Source organism: Falco peregrinus, chromosome 12, assembly GCF_023634155.1.
Source record: "Falco peregrinus isolate bFalPer1 chromosome 12, bFalPer1.pri, whole genome shotgun sequence".
Classification (NCBI taxonomy): Eukaryota; Metazoa; Chordata; class Aves; order Falconiformes; family Falconidae; genus Falco; species Falco peregrinus.
In genome coordinates, this window is record NC_073732.1 from 2,957,183 (window position 1) to 2,975,833 (window position 18,651).

At 43.9% G+C, this 18,651-nt stretch overlaps 1 protein-coding gene across 2 annotated transcripts in view; it reads right to left on the reverse strand.

The window, feature by feature from the left end:
• Positions 1-1,797: 1,797 nt before the first annotated feature.
• STAG1 (STAG1 cohesin complex component) overlaps positions 1,798-18,651 on the reverse strand; it is a 199,965-nt gene continuing 183,111 nt past the window's right edge. For both annotated transcript variants that reach the window (XM_055817028.1, XM_027791966.2), the window contains 7 exons: positions 18,200-18,328; positions 13,684-13,889; positions 9,796-9,967; positions 6,865-6,975; positions 5,901-6,015; positions 4,174-4,254; positions 1,798-4,077 (listed from right to left, as the gene is read on the reverse strand). In XM_055817028.1, coding sequence (XP_055673003.1) covers positions 4,054-4,077; positions 4,174-4,254; positions 5,901-6,015; positions 6,865-6,975; positions 9,796-9,967; positions 13,684-13,889; positions 18,200-18,328 — 838 coding nt within the window. In that variant the 3' untranslated portion in view covers positions 1,798-4,053. The remainder of the gene's footprint in view (positions 4,078-4,173; positions 4,255-5,900; positions 6,016-6,864; positions 6,976-9,795; positions 9,968-13,683; positions 13,890-18,199; positions 18,329-18,651) is intronic.

Sequence of the window (18,651 nt, forward strand, 5' to 3'; positions counted from 1 at the left end):
GCACGTGAAGTCCCGTAATGACTCGTCTGCTGTAAGTAACCTCAGTCATTAATGGTACTGTATTATGAGCTGGAGAACTACTGTACCTGCACGCTGCAGCTGCTTCTGTTTGCTCCCCAAGCACGTGCCCAAAGGGGAAGGAAGGCGAGACGGCAGCTTCCCAGGCAGCATCTCCTCCCAGGCCTGTGCGGCCAGTGCAGCCATGGAGCCTGGACCTGGGGGGGCAGGAGAGGCAACAACTAGAAGTCGTCTGAAAACACGGTCCAGAAGGAGCGTTTTGAGTACGAGTCCCAGCTCCATGGGTTTTTGTAATGGCTAAAGGCAACGCATACAGGTGACAGATGCACTGTCCTGGCTGCAGACACGTTTAAGGTCTGTAGGAATGCACCGGGCTGCACCTCAGCAGAAACACGTGCTCTGCGCCGGTGCCCGTACCTACTGCCTCAGGGAACCGAGCTGGCTGCAACCACAGGGGGAGGTAAATGGAAATGTCACTGCGTTGGGGGTTGTTGCCATGAAGTGAGTTCTTAAGTTGTGAGAAAAGGTGTAGTCAGTTTGTAAGTTTGCAAGGACTGAGAGGATTTTTCAAAGGTAATTTGTGCCTGAGAGAGCAGCTGGTGGCTGTCCCAGGTTCAAAGGCAAAAGCTGTAGTAAGCGATATGCACGTGGTTTCTTCAGCCTGCCTGGTCAGGAGGAGACACCAAATGAGAAACCCAGTTGTCATTGTCACAAAGAAAAAAGTACAACCTTTCTTAATTGTTTCCTAACCTCATTAGTTCTATAGATGTCATCCTCTCTTCTGTCCCTTGCCAGCACAAGAATTTGGCTTTTATATCCTCTCGATTTCCAAGCAGTCGGTTGCTCTGCCAGCACAGCTCTCTGGAAACGCACTGGAGGAAAACTGCTCTGGCCACACTACTCAGGATTCTCTTGAATTCCAGTCACCTGCAGAAACAATAGATCTAAAATAAAATCCTTTCAACAGAGAGAACTTAGAGGCTGACAAGTTACTTACTGTGTGTCCCACAGTGCAGCAGGAGTTGAGCGTAACTTACACGCAGCTGGAGAGGCGGCGCTGGGGCTGTGGCTCAGGAGTAGTCCTAGAGTGCAGTTCAGACCTTGAATCATCTTATCCCCGTTCCTCACCTGCTGCATCCTGTTACTTTTTCTGACTTGGATGATTTTTCTTTAGGAAGTGGGCCAGATGATACGTAAGCCAGTTTTCTTTAGCACTACAGAGATGAAATAATTCACGGGTCGAACAAAACCAGCACCTTTCTCTCTCAGACATGGGAATAACACGAGGCCGTTTCATTTCAGGAATCGGTAAAACTCCATGTAGCCCAGCTGGCTGTCAGACCGTCCGAGCCTTTACCGCTTCTATTTCTTCCCACGTGGTCCAGTTCACTTCAGACATACAGGGCACGAGAGTGGAATTTTTCTCAAATTTTGTGACAGTTCAAAAAACCGTAAGTTTTAACAACGCAACTCTCCCAACTTGTGTGATGACCTACCAGATTTACAGTGATCTCACAATAACCCCCCCAAATCAACCAAAAACCAAAACCACACCACAGTGGAGGGAAAAGAAAAAGAAAAAAACCCACCAGACAGGGTTTTCCTTGGCTCTGAGGCTGAACGGGTAAGGCAGCTGCACGGAATCTGGTTGTGAAGCCTGGAGTACGTGAAAACTACCTTTTAGAACTTCCTTTGGCTACTAATAAATGGGATGACAAGATGTGATGGTCCAAACGAGCATTTAAAAGAAAGTTATAGTGAAGAGGGTGCTCATCATACTCATGATTTTGAATAGTTTATTAAATGAAAGGTGAAGCATCAGTTTTAAATTGTACAAAAGGAAAAAAAAACCTCATATTGTAAATGTACAATTTACAGAATTACTAGCAAAACCAATCAAGGAGACACTCATAATACAAAAACCTATTGACTGCAAACTGAACTGGAAACCCATTGCAGGTACCGTGATAATAAATGTTTGTTATACAGTATTCTACAATGTTAAATTAGGAATCAGTTTTCCACACAGAGGACTGTGAAGCACAAGGTTTGTCTGAGACTATGACTCAAACCAGGCAGCATTTATTATGCTACTATGCTCACAGAATTACTGTGACGACAATTTAATGCAGCCATTCCTGCCCACCCCTGTGACTGTCGGGGTGGACAGAAGAGGAAGGGAGGTAATGTTATTTTATAAAGTTCCAGCTACTTCAGGTTTGACACATTACCCAACCGAAGTCCGAGGAATGGCTGAATTACCTAGTCAAACATTTTTGGCAACCATGTCTGAGAACTGCACGTGTTGTAGGAAACAAACCCCAGCTGAGTGAAAGGCTGGTTTGTTTTTAAAACTAGATTCTTTTCCCTCCCAGCAAGTAAGCACTGGGCATTACTGTTGTTTTGGTTTTTTTCAATAAGCTCGTAACAGAAAAAAGCTCCATGATTATTTTGCAGCTGCTAAAAAACCACCTCTAAAACTGTTGTGCTCCAAGTGGGTCAATCTGCTTTGTATCTCAAATGCTAGTATTAGAATGCAGAAAGGAAGATTAACATTTTGGGGCTGATTCTTAGAGATAGTAGAGTCAGTGCAAGTTGTGGATGGCCAGCACCTCTGGTATCAGGCCAGTTTAACTAAGTAGCAGCTACTAGGCAGAGTCATAAAAATCGAAGCATAATGAAATTCCAAATTATTGAAGACACTGAAAAATCTCGTATTACAATGAATTAGCTGAGAATGTTTTGGGTTTTTTGGTTTTTTTTGATGTTTTTAACTTTTTTGAAAAATCATATTTTTTTTCCCCAAAGAATTACTCTTAGTATGCACAGTTAACACTGAAAATGTAGCTGTATTCCATTGTAAGCTTAAGAACTTCACCATCTAAGCACAAATTTATATGCAGCACATACAGTACTTCTAACTGGCAAAATTAATTTACAAAAATAGCGGAAAAGGGTATTTACGGCATGGAAAGTAGACTTTTTTTTTAATGGTACAGTTAAAATTGCTTTTAGTATGCTAAAGTGATTCCTTTCCCCCACCCTTGAATTGTGGTGTTTTTTTTTACTAGGAAAGTTGCTGTTTATGTACCTTGGGTTGGCAGGGCTTGAAGTAGGTAGTAAAAACAGCAAAGTGATTACTTGAGAACCATTTGTGTGTTTTACTGAGAATACTTTATTTGCTGGTATAAGTTGCTAAAAATGCACAGAGCAAGTACCAATAGAAAATTTACTGTTTTTGTGTCCCCATGTGCTATATAAAATGAATGTTACACAGCATCTGTTGGAAAAGTGGCTTCATGGACATCTCTTACTTTATGTCCCATTATAAATAAAAATAAATCTTCTCAAGAGTATAAAATCTGGGTTTATCATATCAGAATCTGAAATTTTTTGGCAGAGATGCACGTCATTAGATTCTAACCTCTTCTATAAGAGTGTTCTTCTCAATGCCTATGAGAGGATATAAGCGTACCATAATGTTAATCAAATCCAGTGTGTTCAAAAACACTTTTCTGTAGCCAGAATGACCTGCTTATAGCATCATTGCTAGTCAGTGGCTGATAGGCATAGGTTTAATAAAAATGGCTAGCTTTTAAAACATAAAAAGGCAAATGTTAAAACTGTTTTAAATTGTACAGCAGAAAAATAAAGTTAAAAAGTTCTGTTTTCACTCAATGTTGTTTTCAGAAAACATATGTAGAACAGTGTGTATTTTGACAGCTGTCTTAACAATTTAAAACTTCCTCCTCATCCAGGAAAAAAAAATAATCTGTATTAGGACAGTCAAGAACAGGGATACAAATGATTTTTCAGGTCAGCCCTTCTGAGGTGACTGGATTGGCCAACATTCCTTTGTGTCATTAAGAAGTTCCTCTTCTTTCTGTCACTACAAAAAGGGATTGACCTCAATCATTTGGTTAAAAATCAAACCGTATCACATCAAAAATGTGGTTTTCATACAAGCTATCACAGTATATAGGCCTCTAGCTCTAAACAATAGAGTTCCAAATTGTAAAATGTCTTCACCAGACTTCAGAACATAGGCATTCCAAATCCCTAGAAAAATGATTTAAAAGACAGCAATTAATTAGGTGTAATGACAGTCACAAAGAACCTCAGATAAAACAGCAAGCGATACTGGTAAAGCCTTACTGAATCGTCCTCAATGATAGCTGCGGAGTCAAAGAAGTCTGGCCTCAGTTCAGCCCGCTCTCGCCGGTTTCTCGAAGGTGGCTGAAAAGAGGAGTCAGGCGTTTAGCGCATCGCATCGGTTACCTGGGTGCGAGGGACGCGCGCGGCGCGGCAGCTGAGGGCCCTACGCTGTCGCCTCTGCCCTCACGGAGCGGCTTTGCGCCAGCTTTTGTAAAAGCTCCGATACAAATGCAGGCCCTGACAGAGGAGAGTGCTTCTTAAATCCTTGTTTTATTTAAGGAATGGGGTAAAAGCTGATGGATTCTAAGGTAATTTTAACTTGGTGCTCATAGCTAAGGACTTGCTTGAGGCTCTTGCTGACTTCAAGATGTTCTTGTATGAGGACTACAGGCCAGACCGCATAAAAACTGTCTTTTAACTGTCTTTATGCTTTTAAGTTTGTGGTGAAACTTCAGCTCTGACACAGTCAAAAAATGGATTTAGGAAAAAAAAGGTACCGAAGATTTCCTAATATTTCTGAGGATCAAACCCTCTGTGTTGTACTTCCCTACAAACATAAATGTGAGCTTCACCAGCTTGATCAACGCCTTCGTTTCCTTGCCTGGGATTATCAGCGAAAGAGATTTTACTTACTTGATGATCACTTGAACGCTAGTAATAACCTCAGTATTCAGCAGCAGCAAATGAATTATTGCCTACATTTTCTTTCCAAGACATTATAGCCCAGTCCTAAAGTAACCTATGCCTTATTGTTTGGACGTGAGAGGAAAAATAGGAAGGCATAAGAACGGTGAAGTGTATAATGTGAACTGATCCTTCTTCCCGTTCCGAATGGAGGGGCGGGTAAGGCTGTAACCTCGACAAAGGCACCGCTGCCTGCAGCCCGTGCGCTGCCAGGGAAGGACCTGAGGCTGCCATCTGATGACATGGCCTGTTTGGGAGCAACCACCCGCCCCTGCCTGCTCTCCCCTCTGCTGTGCCAGCACATCACTAACCAGCTAACCAGACCTTGGCGAAGGATCCCCGATCCACCCCCCCCCCAGATATCAAACAAACCAGGAAAAGAGAAACAACTTGGCTGTAGCAGTTTGACCACAGCGTGGCTGCACAAAGAGCTGTGTCAGCAAAGAAGTTAGCGATGGCTGCGACAGGGGCAGCAGCAACACTCAGAATACCTTCAGATGATACCGTTTCCTGACTCTCCATCATGTCAACCAGGATCAAATACTGTTACTGGATGTCAGAGAGGCCATTTGTACTTCCTGAGGTCAAGCAGGCAGCCTGGTGTAATATTCCATCAGGTGGGGTGAGCTGGTCCCACCTCCACCCCCAGAAGCCCCCCCCTGCCTGGGGCTGAGCGGTCAGTCACAGCAGCTGCTTCAGCGCTCACCCAAGGGGGCTGCACTGGTACCTGATGTGCCAGAAATCACAGCCTGACTCGCAGGGTGACAAGTCCCAGGTGCACGATGGTGCTTCAGGACGTGCTGCTGCCCGAGTCCAGAACAGGAGAGAGGAAGCACGCTAAGCAACACTCCGTGTGTTTCTACGCAAAAAAATCAACTGGGCCTGAGGTCACAGCTGTAGGTTCTAGGGAGCATTGGGATCACTTCCTCTCTTTAATGTTCGGGCAACAGGAAATCAGGCTCAAAATTCTGCTTGTGCTTCGCAAGTTCCTTTTAAATTATCTTATATCCATTTTAAACTTGCTATTAGTAAGATGTACTGACCAGATCAATGACCATTGTGTCCTCAAATTCTTCGTTCATATCCTCTAGCTGACCTCGTGAGGACATCATTACATCTTCAAAGATGGGCTCAGCGTCATCTTCCATTAGACCTCGTCTGATTAAATAAAGAGAAAGAAAAAGTCATTTAAGTGCCTGGAAATTTCCCAACCATGATCTTTGTCATTAAAAAGAACACACAAATCCTGTCCCTTAACGCCTTCACATAAAACCTTATGTTGAGAATAAAGCCAGCATGCTTTCTGTAATACTAAGTGAAAATCTTATGTAAAAACAAACCTAGCACTGGCAGAGGCTAAAGCAGGAAGTCCCATGTAGTATCATTATAAACATTAATTAAATTTGTCCCTAACAAGGAAAGGGCAATAACCTCACTGTGTTTGCTTGCCCTTTTCCAAAAAGGAGTTATGCTGTTTGCCAGGATCACTGGTAAGTCCCTGGGAATACAGCAGTGAAGCCAAGACAGTTGATCTCGCTAGAGACTCCGGCCCCTGTCCTGGAAGATGTGTGGAAAGACTTGGCTGGATCTGCAGCAGAGCACGTAGCACCTTGGCCAGCCCAACACTTCAGTGTTCGCCCACGTGCCTTCCCTCCATGAGCTGCTCAGTGGGACACCTTGGCAAAAGATGATGTGGATGAAAGCAGCATGAACAGGTTCGCAGGAAGACTGGACAGCACTTTGGGAGAGTTCACGGGGAATCCCTTAACAGACAAATCAAGGAAATGTCCTGAAATGGAAACAGCTGAAGGCTGGGAGAGAATACCGGGGAATTGTGCCATGTCTGCCTTGTTCACCATTCCAGCACTGCAAAGCTGTTACACTGCCTTCATTAACAAGAGTTAAAATGTCACAGAAATTACCAGCAACAACCCAGAAAAGGTAACATTTAAAACGTGGCATCTAAAATGGTTCTGATCTGGAGATCAGGGTGCTCTGAACACTTACACTGCATGCCTTACACCAGTTCTCCCTTTCATGTAGTTCATTCCTGTCCTGTCCTTTCGATTTAAATCTTCTAGCTTCTGTTGGCCCAACCAAGATATCTGCATCTGGGGACTAACAAACACAAAGCAGCATTACGACCGAGAGCACTAACAATTTTGAGTTGGCTGTTTTCAGACATCTAGCTCCTGAAATTTTGCGTCTGGCCACACTTCAGATTAAGATACTTAAATCACATCCATCATTGCACACGTCTTCTGGATTCCCCTCCACAACTTATCTCCTCTCACTGCATGTGCACAAAAAAATAATCCATTAATTGTTGTAATAAAACCAGCTACACAAAATGCTAATATTAGTCATTCATTTGTGTGACATATACCTGAAGTGGTGAGCGCTTCCAGAACTCATTTTATTAAATCCTACTGCACTATCTCAGATCAGGCAAAGTATGAGCAAGAATAGATGCAAATTAATAACTGACACACATTTTAAAACAAAAATGTCACACAACACAGAAAACAAACTGCTTTTAAATGCATACCCTGATCAACTTCAGCATCCGGTAACTTATTCACATGTAAATACCTTACAGGCTGTACTTTTAATACCATCTAAATCCAGTAGTAGACAGCAATGGATTTGATATGATTTGTGTGTTGCAGCACAAGGAAATAGTAGCAAACTAAGTACAGCTCTTCGAGAGCAACACCAGTTTTTATTTTATTATGCAGTCTTGTACCCTGTAAGATTGACATAATGAACTGGGACAACCCATGTGAAAACAACCCAGAACAAAATACTCTTCTGGACACGATTAACCCCGTTAATCTGGCAACTGACTGCTCTGCATTTTCTTTATGTTTTAGCTCCCCTGAGCTGGCCTGCAGGGAATGCACGTGGCAGCCACGCCAGGCTGAGGACCCTCCACTGCCAGCTCACACTGGGAACGTGGATGCCAAGCCCAGCTCTGTGAGCGTAACGGAGAGGGAGCGATGCTGCGTGCCCTCGCCTGGCAGCTCCCTGCTCACAGCATCCCCCGAGACAGGAGGGGCAGGGGTTCGCCCGGGCTGAGACCCCTGGTTCAGCCCCCCCCACCCCCGAGAAAGGGGAGTTCTCCCACCGCCTAAGGCTCGTTGTGCTCAGGAGTACAGACGGTGATGGGAAGCCGTCCCACCTCCCGTACCTGGTGACAGCTTCAGAGCCAGCCATTTAGCTCAGCGACAGCTGAGACCAGAGAGGGTCAGAAAGAAAGTTCTGCTTCAGCTCTTTTCTTTTTGGTTTTACTGCAGAGTAAAAAAAAATTAAGGAGAAACTGAGAGCCACAACATCTTCCTTATAACCTAGAAGTTGTGGCAATGCCTGGGGAGGCAGGAGATCAGGAGGCAAATCCTTGACCTCAGGAAAGCAAGTAAGAGACACGAGCCCAGACCCCACGGGGACTAAGGCAAAAAGACACGCTGGGGCCACCGAGAGCCGGGCTCCCCCCGCTGCGCCGCCTGCCAGCCTGGCCCCTGCGGGGAGGACCCCCACACCCTGGTGCTCACCCACGGACACGCCAGCAGCCCCCCTTCCCTCCAGCCACAGCGCTGGGAACGCTGAAGCCCACGTCAGGCTCCCCCCCCCGCCGCCTCGCGCTGCCTGCGGGTGGCCTTAATGGATGAACCCATCCAGGGGAACGGCAGCATCGCCCGCTCCACAGAAGAACAGGTACTGCGTAGCCAGCTGAGCGGCAACATCTCTTGCGGTGAGCGCCGATTAACGGATCACAGCAAGGTTCAACCCGGCGTGCTGCTGATGCCCGTGCATTACACACGCAGCCGAAGGAGAAGAACGGGTCTCACTTTCCAAAGAGTGCACTTCGTTAGAAGTTGCTCAGATTTTTTGAGAACCTGTGGTCACAAACTGGCAAACTTCAAGAGCTTACATGTGCAACATGGTGGTATACAGAGAACCTTGTCATTTGAGGCTGGAAAATGTTTTACTTCCCAGGCAAAATGACCATTATTAATTATTTCTATTTAGAAAACACTGTGATAAAAGAATGCAGGATGAAGCAGTAAAATTTGGGATTGAGCAGGGTCAGCACACGTTCAGGAAGAATTGAGAAGCTGGGGAACGTGTCTCAAGAAAAACACGATGGGCAAAAGCCGGAGGAAAACCAAGAGGCATAATCTGGCGATTTTATACTATACTAGACTGGTAGAAACCTGATTCGTCTGGCCAACATAATACAACTTTTTTATACAGACAAATCAGATCAGTACATTTGGCTATAAAATTATAAAAATAGTCACCAAACCAGATCATGTTATTCTGTGTCTTCAAATTATGAGAAATAGCACAGAGTAGCATTCTCTGAACACCTCTCTATTCTTAAATAAATCACCGACCAATAATAACCAACATTTTCCCCTCTAAACGGAGGTGGTAAAATGGGAGTTGAGTGACAAAAAGTATATACAATTAAGGCCAAAGTGAATTGCCTGCAGGCCATTACCCCAGAAACAGAAATTCCTAGCTCAGCAGCTAGAATTGGATTGAAGAGTTAATTTACAAGAAATCAGCTGAGAACCACAGTGTCACTATAACGTAGGGCAGAGGGAAAGAAAAGAGAACATCTAACACAACTTCTAGAGGAACAGCTCAATCCAAACTAGGGGCATGAACGCTAGGACAATTTAACCAGAACTGCATGGTTATGCTGTGACATAATTTTAACATAAGGACTTTCTACCATGATTTCATTACGATGCATTTTTCCTGGGAACTGAAAATCATTGAAGTATTACTGCGCTATAGCCAAGACATTTCCAGTTGTTTTAGCAAATAAACACTGAATACATGGAGCCACAGACTAAGACTATCTGTATAAATAATATGCAACTCCTCTGCCTGGCTCGCTGTATTTGACACTGAAATTCCAACACTTACTTGTGTAAAAAATCCTGTTCAGATCCCTGCTCCGACTCGTGCTCCTGGATCTGCTCTCCCATTTGTCTAGTGTTCTCTCTCAGGACAGTTGAGGTGAGCTGTGGCGGTTGCAGTGTCCCTGGAGTATGTATGTTTTCATTCCTGTTCAGCCATGAGCCTTCTAGACTCTCATCTAGAAAAAGAACATTTAAAATTACTGACACATTTCTGCTAACGTGCGGGACAGTATTCCTGCCTTCAGGACTTATCCAGCCAGCTCAGGGGGTGAACACCTCCCGTCAGTCACAGGCACCATCCATCTGCCGACCCACTTCGATACCGTTAATTTCGGTTGCAGCACCTTCTCCAAATTTCTATTTTCAACAGTTTAGTTACTAATCTCTTAAAACAAGTATGCCTTTAAGAGATCAACTGGATAAATGCTTGAAATGATAAATCTTTCAGCTCTAATTTTATTTTGCGTTCTTTTAAGGAAGGATTACTGCCAGCTATTCCCAGCAGTAACAACGATGTAACTAGAAATACTTAACAGACGAACTAAAGTAATTGCAAATAAATATCGCATTGCAGCACTACCTAAATTGTTGGGTATCTTGCACACGTATAACAAACATAATTCCCAATTGCTGAGTTTACAATCTAAATATTTAATCTCATATGCATACAGCAACTGAGATATAGTTAAACACTAAGTTGAGGGAGGAGCATAAAACCCAAAATCTGGTCAGGGCAGATCTTTAGAAACTTCAGGAAGAACCTGAGGGGGCATTTTAAATCAGAGAAGTGGTCTGGCTGGTGTGAACTGTAAATAGTGACTTCGGGTAGCGTATTTAGAGTTGAGAGCAGTGGGCGGAATGGAGATGGGAAGGTGACTGAAGGTCTAGGTGGGATGCTGCGCTCATGTTGTGCAGGGAACAAACCAGAGGAAGGAAGAGGGGGCACTTGAGGAGAGTGGGACAGAGCAGACAAATGCGTGGGCAAGAGACATGCAGAAAAAAACAGAAGTTGCTGGAGTGAGTGAGTGAAAGACAGGGGAGATGACAAGAGCGGAGAAGGCAAGATCACAGATTTACTAACAGGAAGAAATGTGTGGTGAGAAAGCAGATGGGGACCTCAATAGATCTTTTAATTTTTCCTGTGCCTTTTGTTACCCTTTGGGCATAAGTGTTGTCTAAAAAGTTGCCTATTTACCTGTGAACCTTTTTTGTGTTAGGGATATTTTATTTTTTTTTTTTTAGATCTTATTTATGTTTGATTTCCTTAAGGCATTGTGAAGATATGTCACAGAGCAGATTTACTTTCAGTAGCAACAGGGAACGTTCTCCAACGCAGACAGTCTGCTGAGCACAGTATCTGCCGGATTTAGGTGAGAAAGGAACCACAAGGGACTAGTTATGGTTCTTTGATGCTAGGATAGCTTCTGCAGCAACCTTGCCCTTGTTTTGGTTCCTTTAGAGTGGAAATTAAAGGAAAAAAAAAGCTTACCAGGATTTAAAGAGAGGTCCAGATTTGTAACTGTACCGCCAGATTAAGATTAAAGCTTTCAGAAGAGTTATAAAAATACATAAAGACAAAAACCCAACAAAGGCTTGTGTACAGACCATCAGTTACTTTCTTCCCGTGACTGGTTCTTAGCTCAAGTTACACAGACGAGTCAACAGTAAGCACTTATCTCTGAGGATCAAATCAGATTCTTTCATGAGCTCCTTACTGATACATCAAAGTAAGACCTTGTTTGTGCAGAAATCTGTGTCTTCCCATGAAAAATACAGACAACCTGGCTCCAGGTTTTCTTGGCTTTCCTTTGGCCAAGATTCAAAAGGAAGTGTACTTAGGGCACATCACAATCGCCAATGCCTACCGCACGTCAGGAAGCACCCAAAAATTAACCACGTGGTACCTACTGAACTGCTTATATTCTTAAGGGTTTGTTTTAACATAAGGTTATCAAATGTCCTTTACTCATACAAATGCAAACCAAGACTTCTGGTGCTTGCATTATATATCCTTCCACGTAAGGAAAGGCCGTAGAGCTTGTGTAGCTGCCATCATTAGAGAGCACTTGCTGGTAACCATCATAAAATCAAATTCTGCAATGAAGGCATCTACTGGGGAAACGGCAGTTACACTGTTAGGAGCTAAAACATCCTTCCTGGATCTAAATAATGAGGCTGTATAGCAAAGCTTTCGTGAGTAATGAAGGTCTGCGTAGGGATCTAGGAAAGGAGGGAGGAAAGGAGGGAGGAAAGGAAGAAATCACTTCCTAACAAACGTTCTTCAAAATGAATGTCCTTGAATGCTCTCCTGTGACCCAGAGCTGTATCTGTAGCATTCAAAGGACAGGACAGCCACCCCCCCCCACCCCCAAGAGCACCCCATGACAGGGAATGTTCACTAGGCTTTTTCTGGCCACAGATCACTAATGGGGGAATTTGGGGTGACAGTAGTGAACGGTGAAACTGGACCACTGAGGGGTCTTCTGATGAGACACTGTCGGTAGAATGCAAACGGAGCCCCCTCACACCCTCGGCAGGTGTCAGAACCCCGCCAGACCCGCAGGGAGCCTTGGCACAGTCCTAGGCCATCTCCCAGTGGGAACTGTGGTACAGTCAGATCTTTCAGTCGCTGAACCACCACGGATTTGGCCTACGTCATTTTAAGTGAGTTACGTTTGTGGAAAATTCAGGACCACAGCTGTTGCAAAGAAAGAGGTCATTGAAATGGGAAGTGTTGCAAATCAATTCTCCCTTCGTTGAAAGAGGAGGATGTGCAAGAGCACAAGGCAAACAATGCCTAAAAACTGTGTCGTAAGACTGAGACTTGCCTTAGGGAAGCAAAGACATTACTACACTTCCCAGGGAAAAAAAAGGGTATTGGTAGAACACAATACAACAGAATGGAAACAGTAACAAAAGGAAAGAAAAAAACCAGCCGAATTCTGTGACGATCATGGCATCCTGAAGGAAGAAAAACAGTGTCTGAGGAAAGGAAGCAGTATTTTATCTACATAAACTCCAGGTTGCCTGTAAGAAACTGAAGAACTTGGTGCAACGTACTGCTCAACATAAGCTGTAGTGGAGAACCGATCTGACTGTAGAAGTACATACGGACAAACTTCTGAAGAATATTTTGGGAAACTGCTGTATGTTCAGGCAGATTGGCATTAGATTCCTTACTGAGGAGTTACTATCATAGATACTGACCCTGGAAAAATCCCTGAAGTTTAAAGATCTCACTTACACCTACTCTGTAGCGAAAGAGTAAATTTATATTCACAAAAGTACACACTACATCATACAGATTAACCAGGAACAGATGCAATCTTCTAAGAAATTTGCTCTCATAGCCAAATTCCTGATGAACATGCCTGAAGCCACAAAAAGAGTAAATACAGACACTGGACATCAATACCATTTTAAACAAAAAAAGGTGTCGTCTTTGTGTTCTGCAGTGGTCCTGCAAAAACAGATTCATATCAGAATTTCTGCCTTGGGCTTGCTCAAACACCCTGTTAATTAACAGTGGCTCCAGACCGAAGCATAGGCAGAAACCCTGTATCAGCAAGTCCGTGACTGAGAAAGGTGTAGAGCAGATAACTCCACCAACACCTCCTGTTTCCAACTACAGTAACAGCTTTTAACTAGTTCTGAATCTGTGCATCTCAGGAAGACAAACAAGAACAGGGACTCACAATGGTATTTCTCATAAAGACGTGTTCAAACCTGAGAGGAATTTGCAAAACAGACTGCAATGTTTTTTCTACATAAGAATATATCACATATTTCAGCATAAACTGTAAGAATGGATAAACCTAAGAAGGAAAGCTGTAATGTCTGTACAAAATGAGAAATACCTCTGCCTAAAAAGACAACCTAAAACCACACAAACCTTCTACTCTCTTTTTGTGGAGCGGTGGTCGTCCTTTCTTATTCCTCACTGACGAGGCTTTGCTGCTGCTGCTTCCGCTGTTCACGGACATTCTGTCATCCTCGCCACCCGTGACTAGCGAGTTTCTATAGGAAATCAGCGGCAGCCATACATCTTCTCTTCTTTCCATCATCTGTTCTGTCAGAAACTTCTCTAAGTAGGAGTGGCTGAAAACAAAAGACAATGAGTACAGAGGTGCAGCAAACTGTTTCCTTTTCAATGAACTTGCAACCCCTCTTCTCACTGCTGAGGGTGTAACACGAATCCTGCATGGCGTCTCCTTATTTTAATTTAAAAAACGGGCTGACAGGGCATTGTATCTCTGACTGAGTAAGAATACATGTCATTCCCTCAAAACAAACAGAGTTAACCACGCACAGGTTACTCACAGATCAGCAGGAGAAACCCGTCCTTCCCCCAGCACCCTCCTCCGCGGCTGCCTGCCATCACTCGCAGCACGCGCGGCTTCAATCCCTTTCCTATTTCGCACAGTGAGGACACCCCCTCTATATAACGCTACTGTGTCAACAGACAAGACTGAATTAGAACCACTGTTGTGAGGATGTAGGTTATCCTTTTGCGCCTTGGAACAAGAAAAATGGTTTCTTCAAAGGCAAGCCGTTATTTTTCAACATGAAATTTGCAGATTTGTCCCACTGCCACGGAGAAGTCAAACGCACGTTTGTTAACTTCAGGGAGGAACCAACCAACCTCCCTCCTGCGTATGGTCTGGAGGGCACCTGAGTTGTTTTCTCTTTCCATTGATTATTTAATTATGGTATTAGAAGTAGTCTTTCAAATGGATATGGCCAGTGCACACAGAAGTGACTCTGCTGAGTTTCAAGCTGCAGAACCAAGCACGCAGGCGTCAGGCGAGAGAACCCAGGGTACATCAGCGTTGCTTCCCGCACCCTTCCATCACGATTTCCACTAATACCACATTGCCAGGTTGTCATCAGTAGGAGTCAAAGCCACAAATTCTGCACAGAAATGCAGTTTTCCACTGTTTGGCAGGCTCACACCTATTGCACACCCCAGCTCTGGCAGCAGGACAAGCAGCCACACTGCACACAGTCCCTGGTAACAACCATACCCGATTTTTAACGTGATTTTGGTTTGATTCAGTGAATGGGGTGACTTTGCTCAAGAAACTGCAGGGTTTCTGTCCACAGTTTTATCCAATATGATGAATGGTTCCTCCTAATCCTTTTCACGTGTATACTGAGCAACACCCAAACCTTGCACTGAATGGAAAACTCTTGGTTTATTCTCTCTCTTTTTTACAGTACCAAGCAGTGCAACACTTGAGCGCTTCATGACTTCAGAGAACCTACCTGCAGAATGGTCTTGGAAAGGAAGAAGTTCTTCTGCATCCAGTCTGTATTTACAGAACTAGAGCGCACGGGTTATGCCCACGTGGTGCAGAAGGAACCCCACCCCCACTTGGGAGTTCTTTACTGACCAGATGCCAAACCTGAGACAACTCTTGCTCAGCATTTTAGAGGAGCTTCATACTGGCAGTTCTTACCAGCTTCAGCAAGGACAGAAACTCTGAATTCCTAGAAGTAAGACCACCACGCTGAGGCTCTGTCTCCTCTGACTTCAGACACCCAATAGTCAGTTGTCCAGTCTAAGCTAACAGTCTTTATTTGAGAGAAATAAATGGAAATAAATACCTCCACAGGGCAATTCACTTCTGCACAGTCTTAGATGATTTCCTTGGGATTTCCCTGCCTGTATCTGCCTTGTGTGTTTGCAGCCATGCTAGTATAAATTTTTTTTTGCCAAGTGTAAGAGTCTGGCACCTTAAATGCATAGTTTTATATTAAATCCATAGATTTGAATAAATCCATAAGTGGCTATCACTAATTCTGGAGGTTACTTGTAAAACGAGAAGCTGAATACATAAATATGATAGAAAAACTAAATTAAACCAACGTTGCCACTCCATTCCCAAACTGGAAATGTCTCCCTTTTCTCCCCCGAGCAGTAAAGCAGAGGGGAAGGAGGAGCGCTGCAGAGGAGCAGTGTTTGCTGAACTGCGACAGGAGCCACATTTTGTACCAAGGGCAGATGACATATGCAAATGTATCGGGTAGATAATGAATTTTTTTGAGGTAGGGAAGCCAGGCTGGAGGACTTCTGGGAGACAGGCAGCTGTATGCGCAGGAGGCCTGCAGGGTTATTCTGGAGCACATCTGCCTCCAGACTGAGGGCTCATGGCTGGGTTTAGGGACAGCCACCGGGCAGGAGAGCAGGGCAGGGAGGGCGGTACCTGCTCCTGCACACAGGACTCCTCCACCAGATGGTGGTCACGCACCTTCCTGCTCAGAGGCAGCCCCTGCGGAGGGAGGACGGGGGTCCCTGCGCACTGCAGGAGTCGTGCTGGAGAGAAGGGCCAACAGCCCTGCAGCGCCCAGCCCGGCACGGTGGGCAGCGAAGCACTGCGGGCAGCTCAGCCACTGCCCCATGGTGCAAACCTGGCAGACCTCTGCAGGGAAGGGACGCAGGTCTCTCCAAAAGATATCTTTACAGATAAGCAAGTTACCGTGACTCACTCCGTAGTCGCCAATGGAATCTAGGGCATGTCTGAACTTACCTGAAAGCAGCACCTAGCGCAGCTCACACAAATCATGCCCTAAAGGACCTAATTCTTTTCGCTGATCTTCCAATTCAGCTAAAGTAAATAGCTCAGACGCAGATGACTACAATAAAGACAGGTAAGTTCAGGAGAAATGGATTCCACCACAACCTCTACAGTGCTGCGAAAGCCCAGTGGTTGTGTGTGGGCACTGACGCATGGGAGAAGCCTTGAGAAAAAAATTTTAAATGGCAACACAGAAGGCAAAGAAAACCTGAAGGACTGAATTCAATGCAAAGGATCAGGTCAAATTAAGCTGTCGTGTAAATTGTAAATTGAATGATGTAACTTTAGATTTTAGACACTGGAGAAACTTGTGGAAGGGATGATGCCTGTACAGGAAGGATAAGCTTCACTAAATTAAGTAGGAATAGGCTAATGGTGCTTAAACTAACATGCAGGAGGATCTACAGTTTGGCTAGAAAGACAGCAATAAAATCCTATTATCCTTAAGTCCTGTCCTGAAGAATAGGACAGAGATTGACCAGACTGAAGCATAGAACAACAAAAAGCAGTTTCAAAAATTGAGTGCCAAGTAGCCTAACTGAATCATCCAATTCCCAAGCTCATTTAACTATTTCTTCTACTGTGTTTGCTGAATTGGCAAATTATTGATACAATAAAAAAATTAAATCTGTTCAAGTGTGCGTACATTAAAAATTATACAAAGTTAAGGAAGATGCATTTCTTACAACACAGAGAAAGATAATATTCATAGTTGCTAAGAATAACAGAAAAGTCAATTAAAAAAAAAGTCTTCACAGAAAACCAGAAAAGTTTGACAGGAAGAGTCAGCTGAGGTAGCTATAGTAGATACGCAAGATTTACACTCATTGTAGTCAGAGAACTGACTGGCAAGATTTCTATAACCATAAACCTTCTGTCAACTGCATTTTTAAAATGGTGATAAAGTAATTCAAAGAGTTCAGTTCTACACTGGGCACGTAGTGCTCGGCTGGTTTTGACTGGAGTCCTCTTCCTTTTTCCCTTACTGCTTCTGTGCTGGGGCCAAATCCTGGCTATTTGCTACATAAGCTATTAGAAATGCAGAGCGTTATCCCTGCAGCGATGCTGACGGCATGTTTTTAGTATGAACTCGCCGTTAATAACGCAGGTTTCTCTTTGTCAATTCTGTGCCCCTCTTGACAGTGTGTTCAAATGCTACTCACAAAGCAGTATTTCCTGCTCTTTATTCAGATATTATCAACAATACCTCTGATTTATTTAATTTCCAGCATTTCATCTGCAGCAATTACCCACCATATCAAACTCGGGCAGCTTGTTCTAGCCTGCCAGGTCTCTGCCACGCTGCTCCCTCCTCACCCACAGCAGTGTCCTCTCTCAGCCTCCTTCTCTATCCTCTTGTGCCAGTAACAGGAGCCTTGGCAAACCTTTATTTCCCAGTTTAACTCAATATATTAAAATAAACAACAAATGTACATTTCATTTTATGTAAGTATCTAACAGAAACAGATGTTACGGCAGTGTTTACAGGCCTGTAAATCTGCACTGCTACCATTTAATTTATTTTTTTCCTTCTAGCCTGAAAAAAAGAGATTGTTTTTTTATTTTCAGTGCCCAACAGGAAATTTTAAGGAACATTGTTTTGGGAGGTCTCAAAGTCACCTCATCAGTGGATCTGATTGTCCTTTTCTCATTTATTTTTATTACTTTAAAATATAAAATGACAAATCACTATGTATGTGAAATGTCTCACTGGGACTTCCTATAGCCCCTGTTAGATTGGGAAAACCTCAAAGTAGAGAGCTTAAACACACACCACAGTGACGAACAGAGCCCAGCAAACCCCACAGCAGAACACGGAGCATTACTTACACAGTCTTTTTGTCCTGTCGCAAGAGTTTAGAAGAAAATTCACTAAGCACTTCAAGGAAAGCAAGGTTAGGAGGTGGATAGTCTTGTCCTTTTTGATTCTGATACTTGAAGGCAAACTCTATGCCATCTCTACAGTAAGGAAATATTAAAATTTTCAGACATTTGTAACAAAATTAAAAAAATGTTGCCCAAAATCTGAACTGTGATGAAATGCTTTATATTCCAAGATAACTTCCCCCCCCCCCCCCCCCCCCCCCATTACTAGCAAACAGCTACTTTTGGACAAAGGGGAATCAAATGTTCCCTCCTGATCGGTGAGGACTCAGTCTCAAAGAAAACATACTGTCAGTCACATGGTAAGATGGAATTTACCACAATTCAAGAAATTCTGCAGGTGCCGAAAGCGGCTGCCTTAGCAGGAACAGCCAACTGCCTCCTCCTTGGTTCTGCAC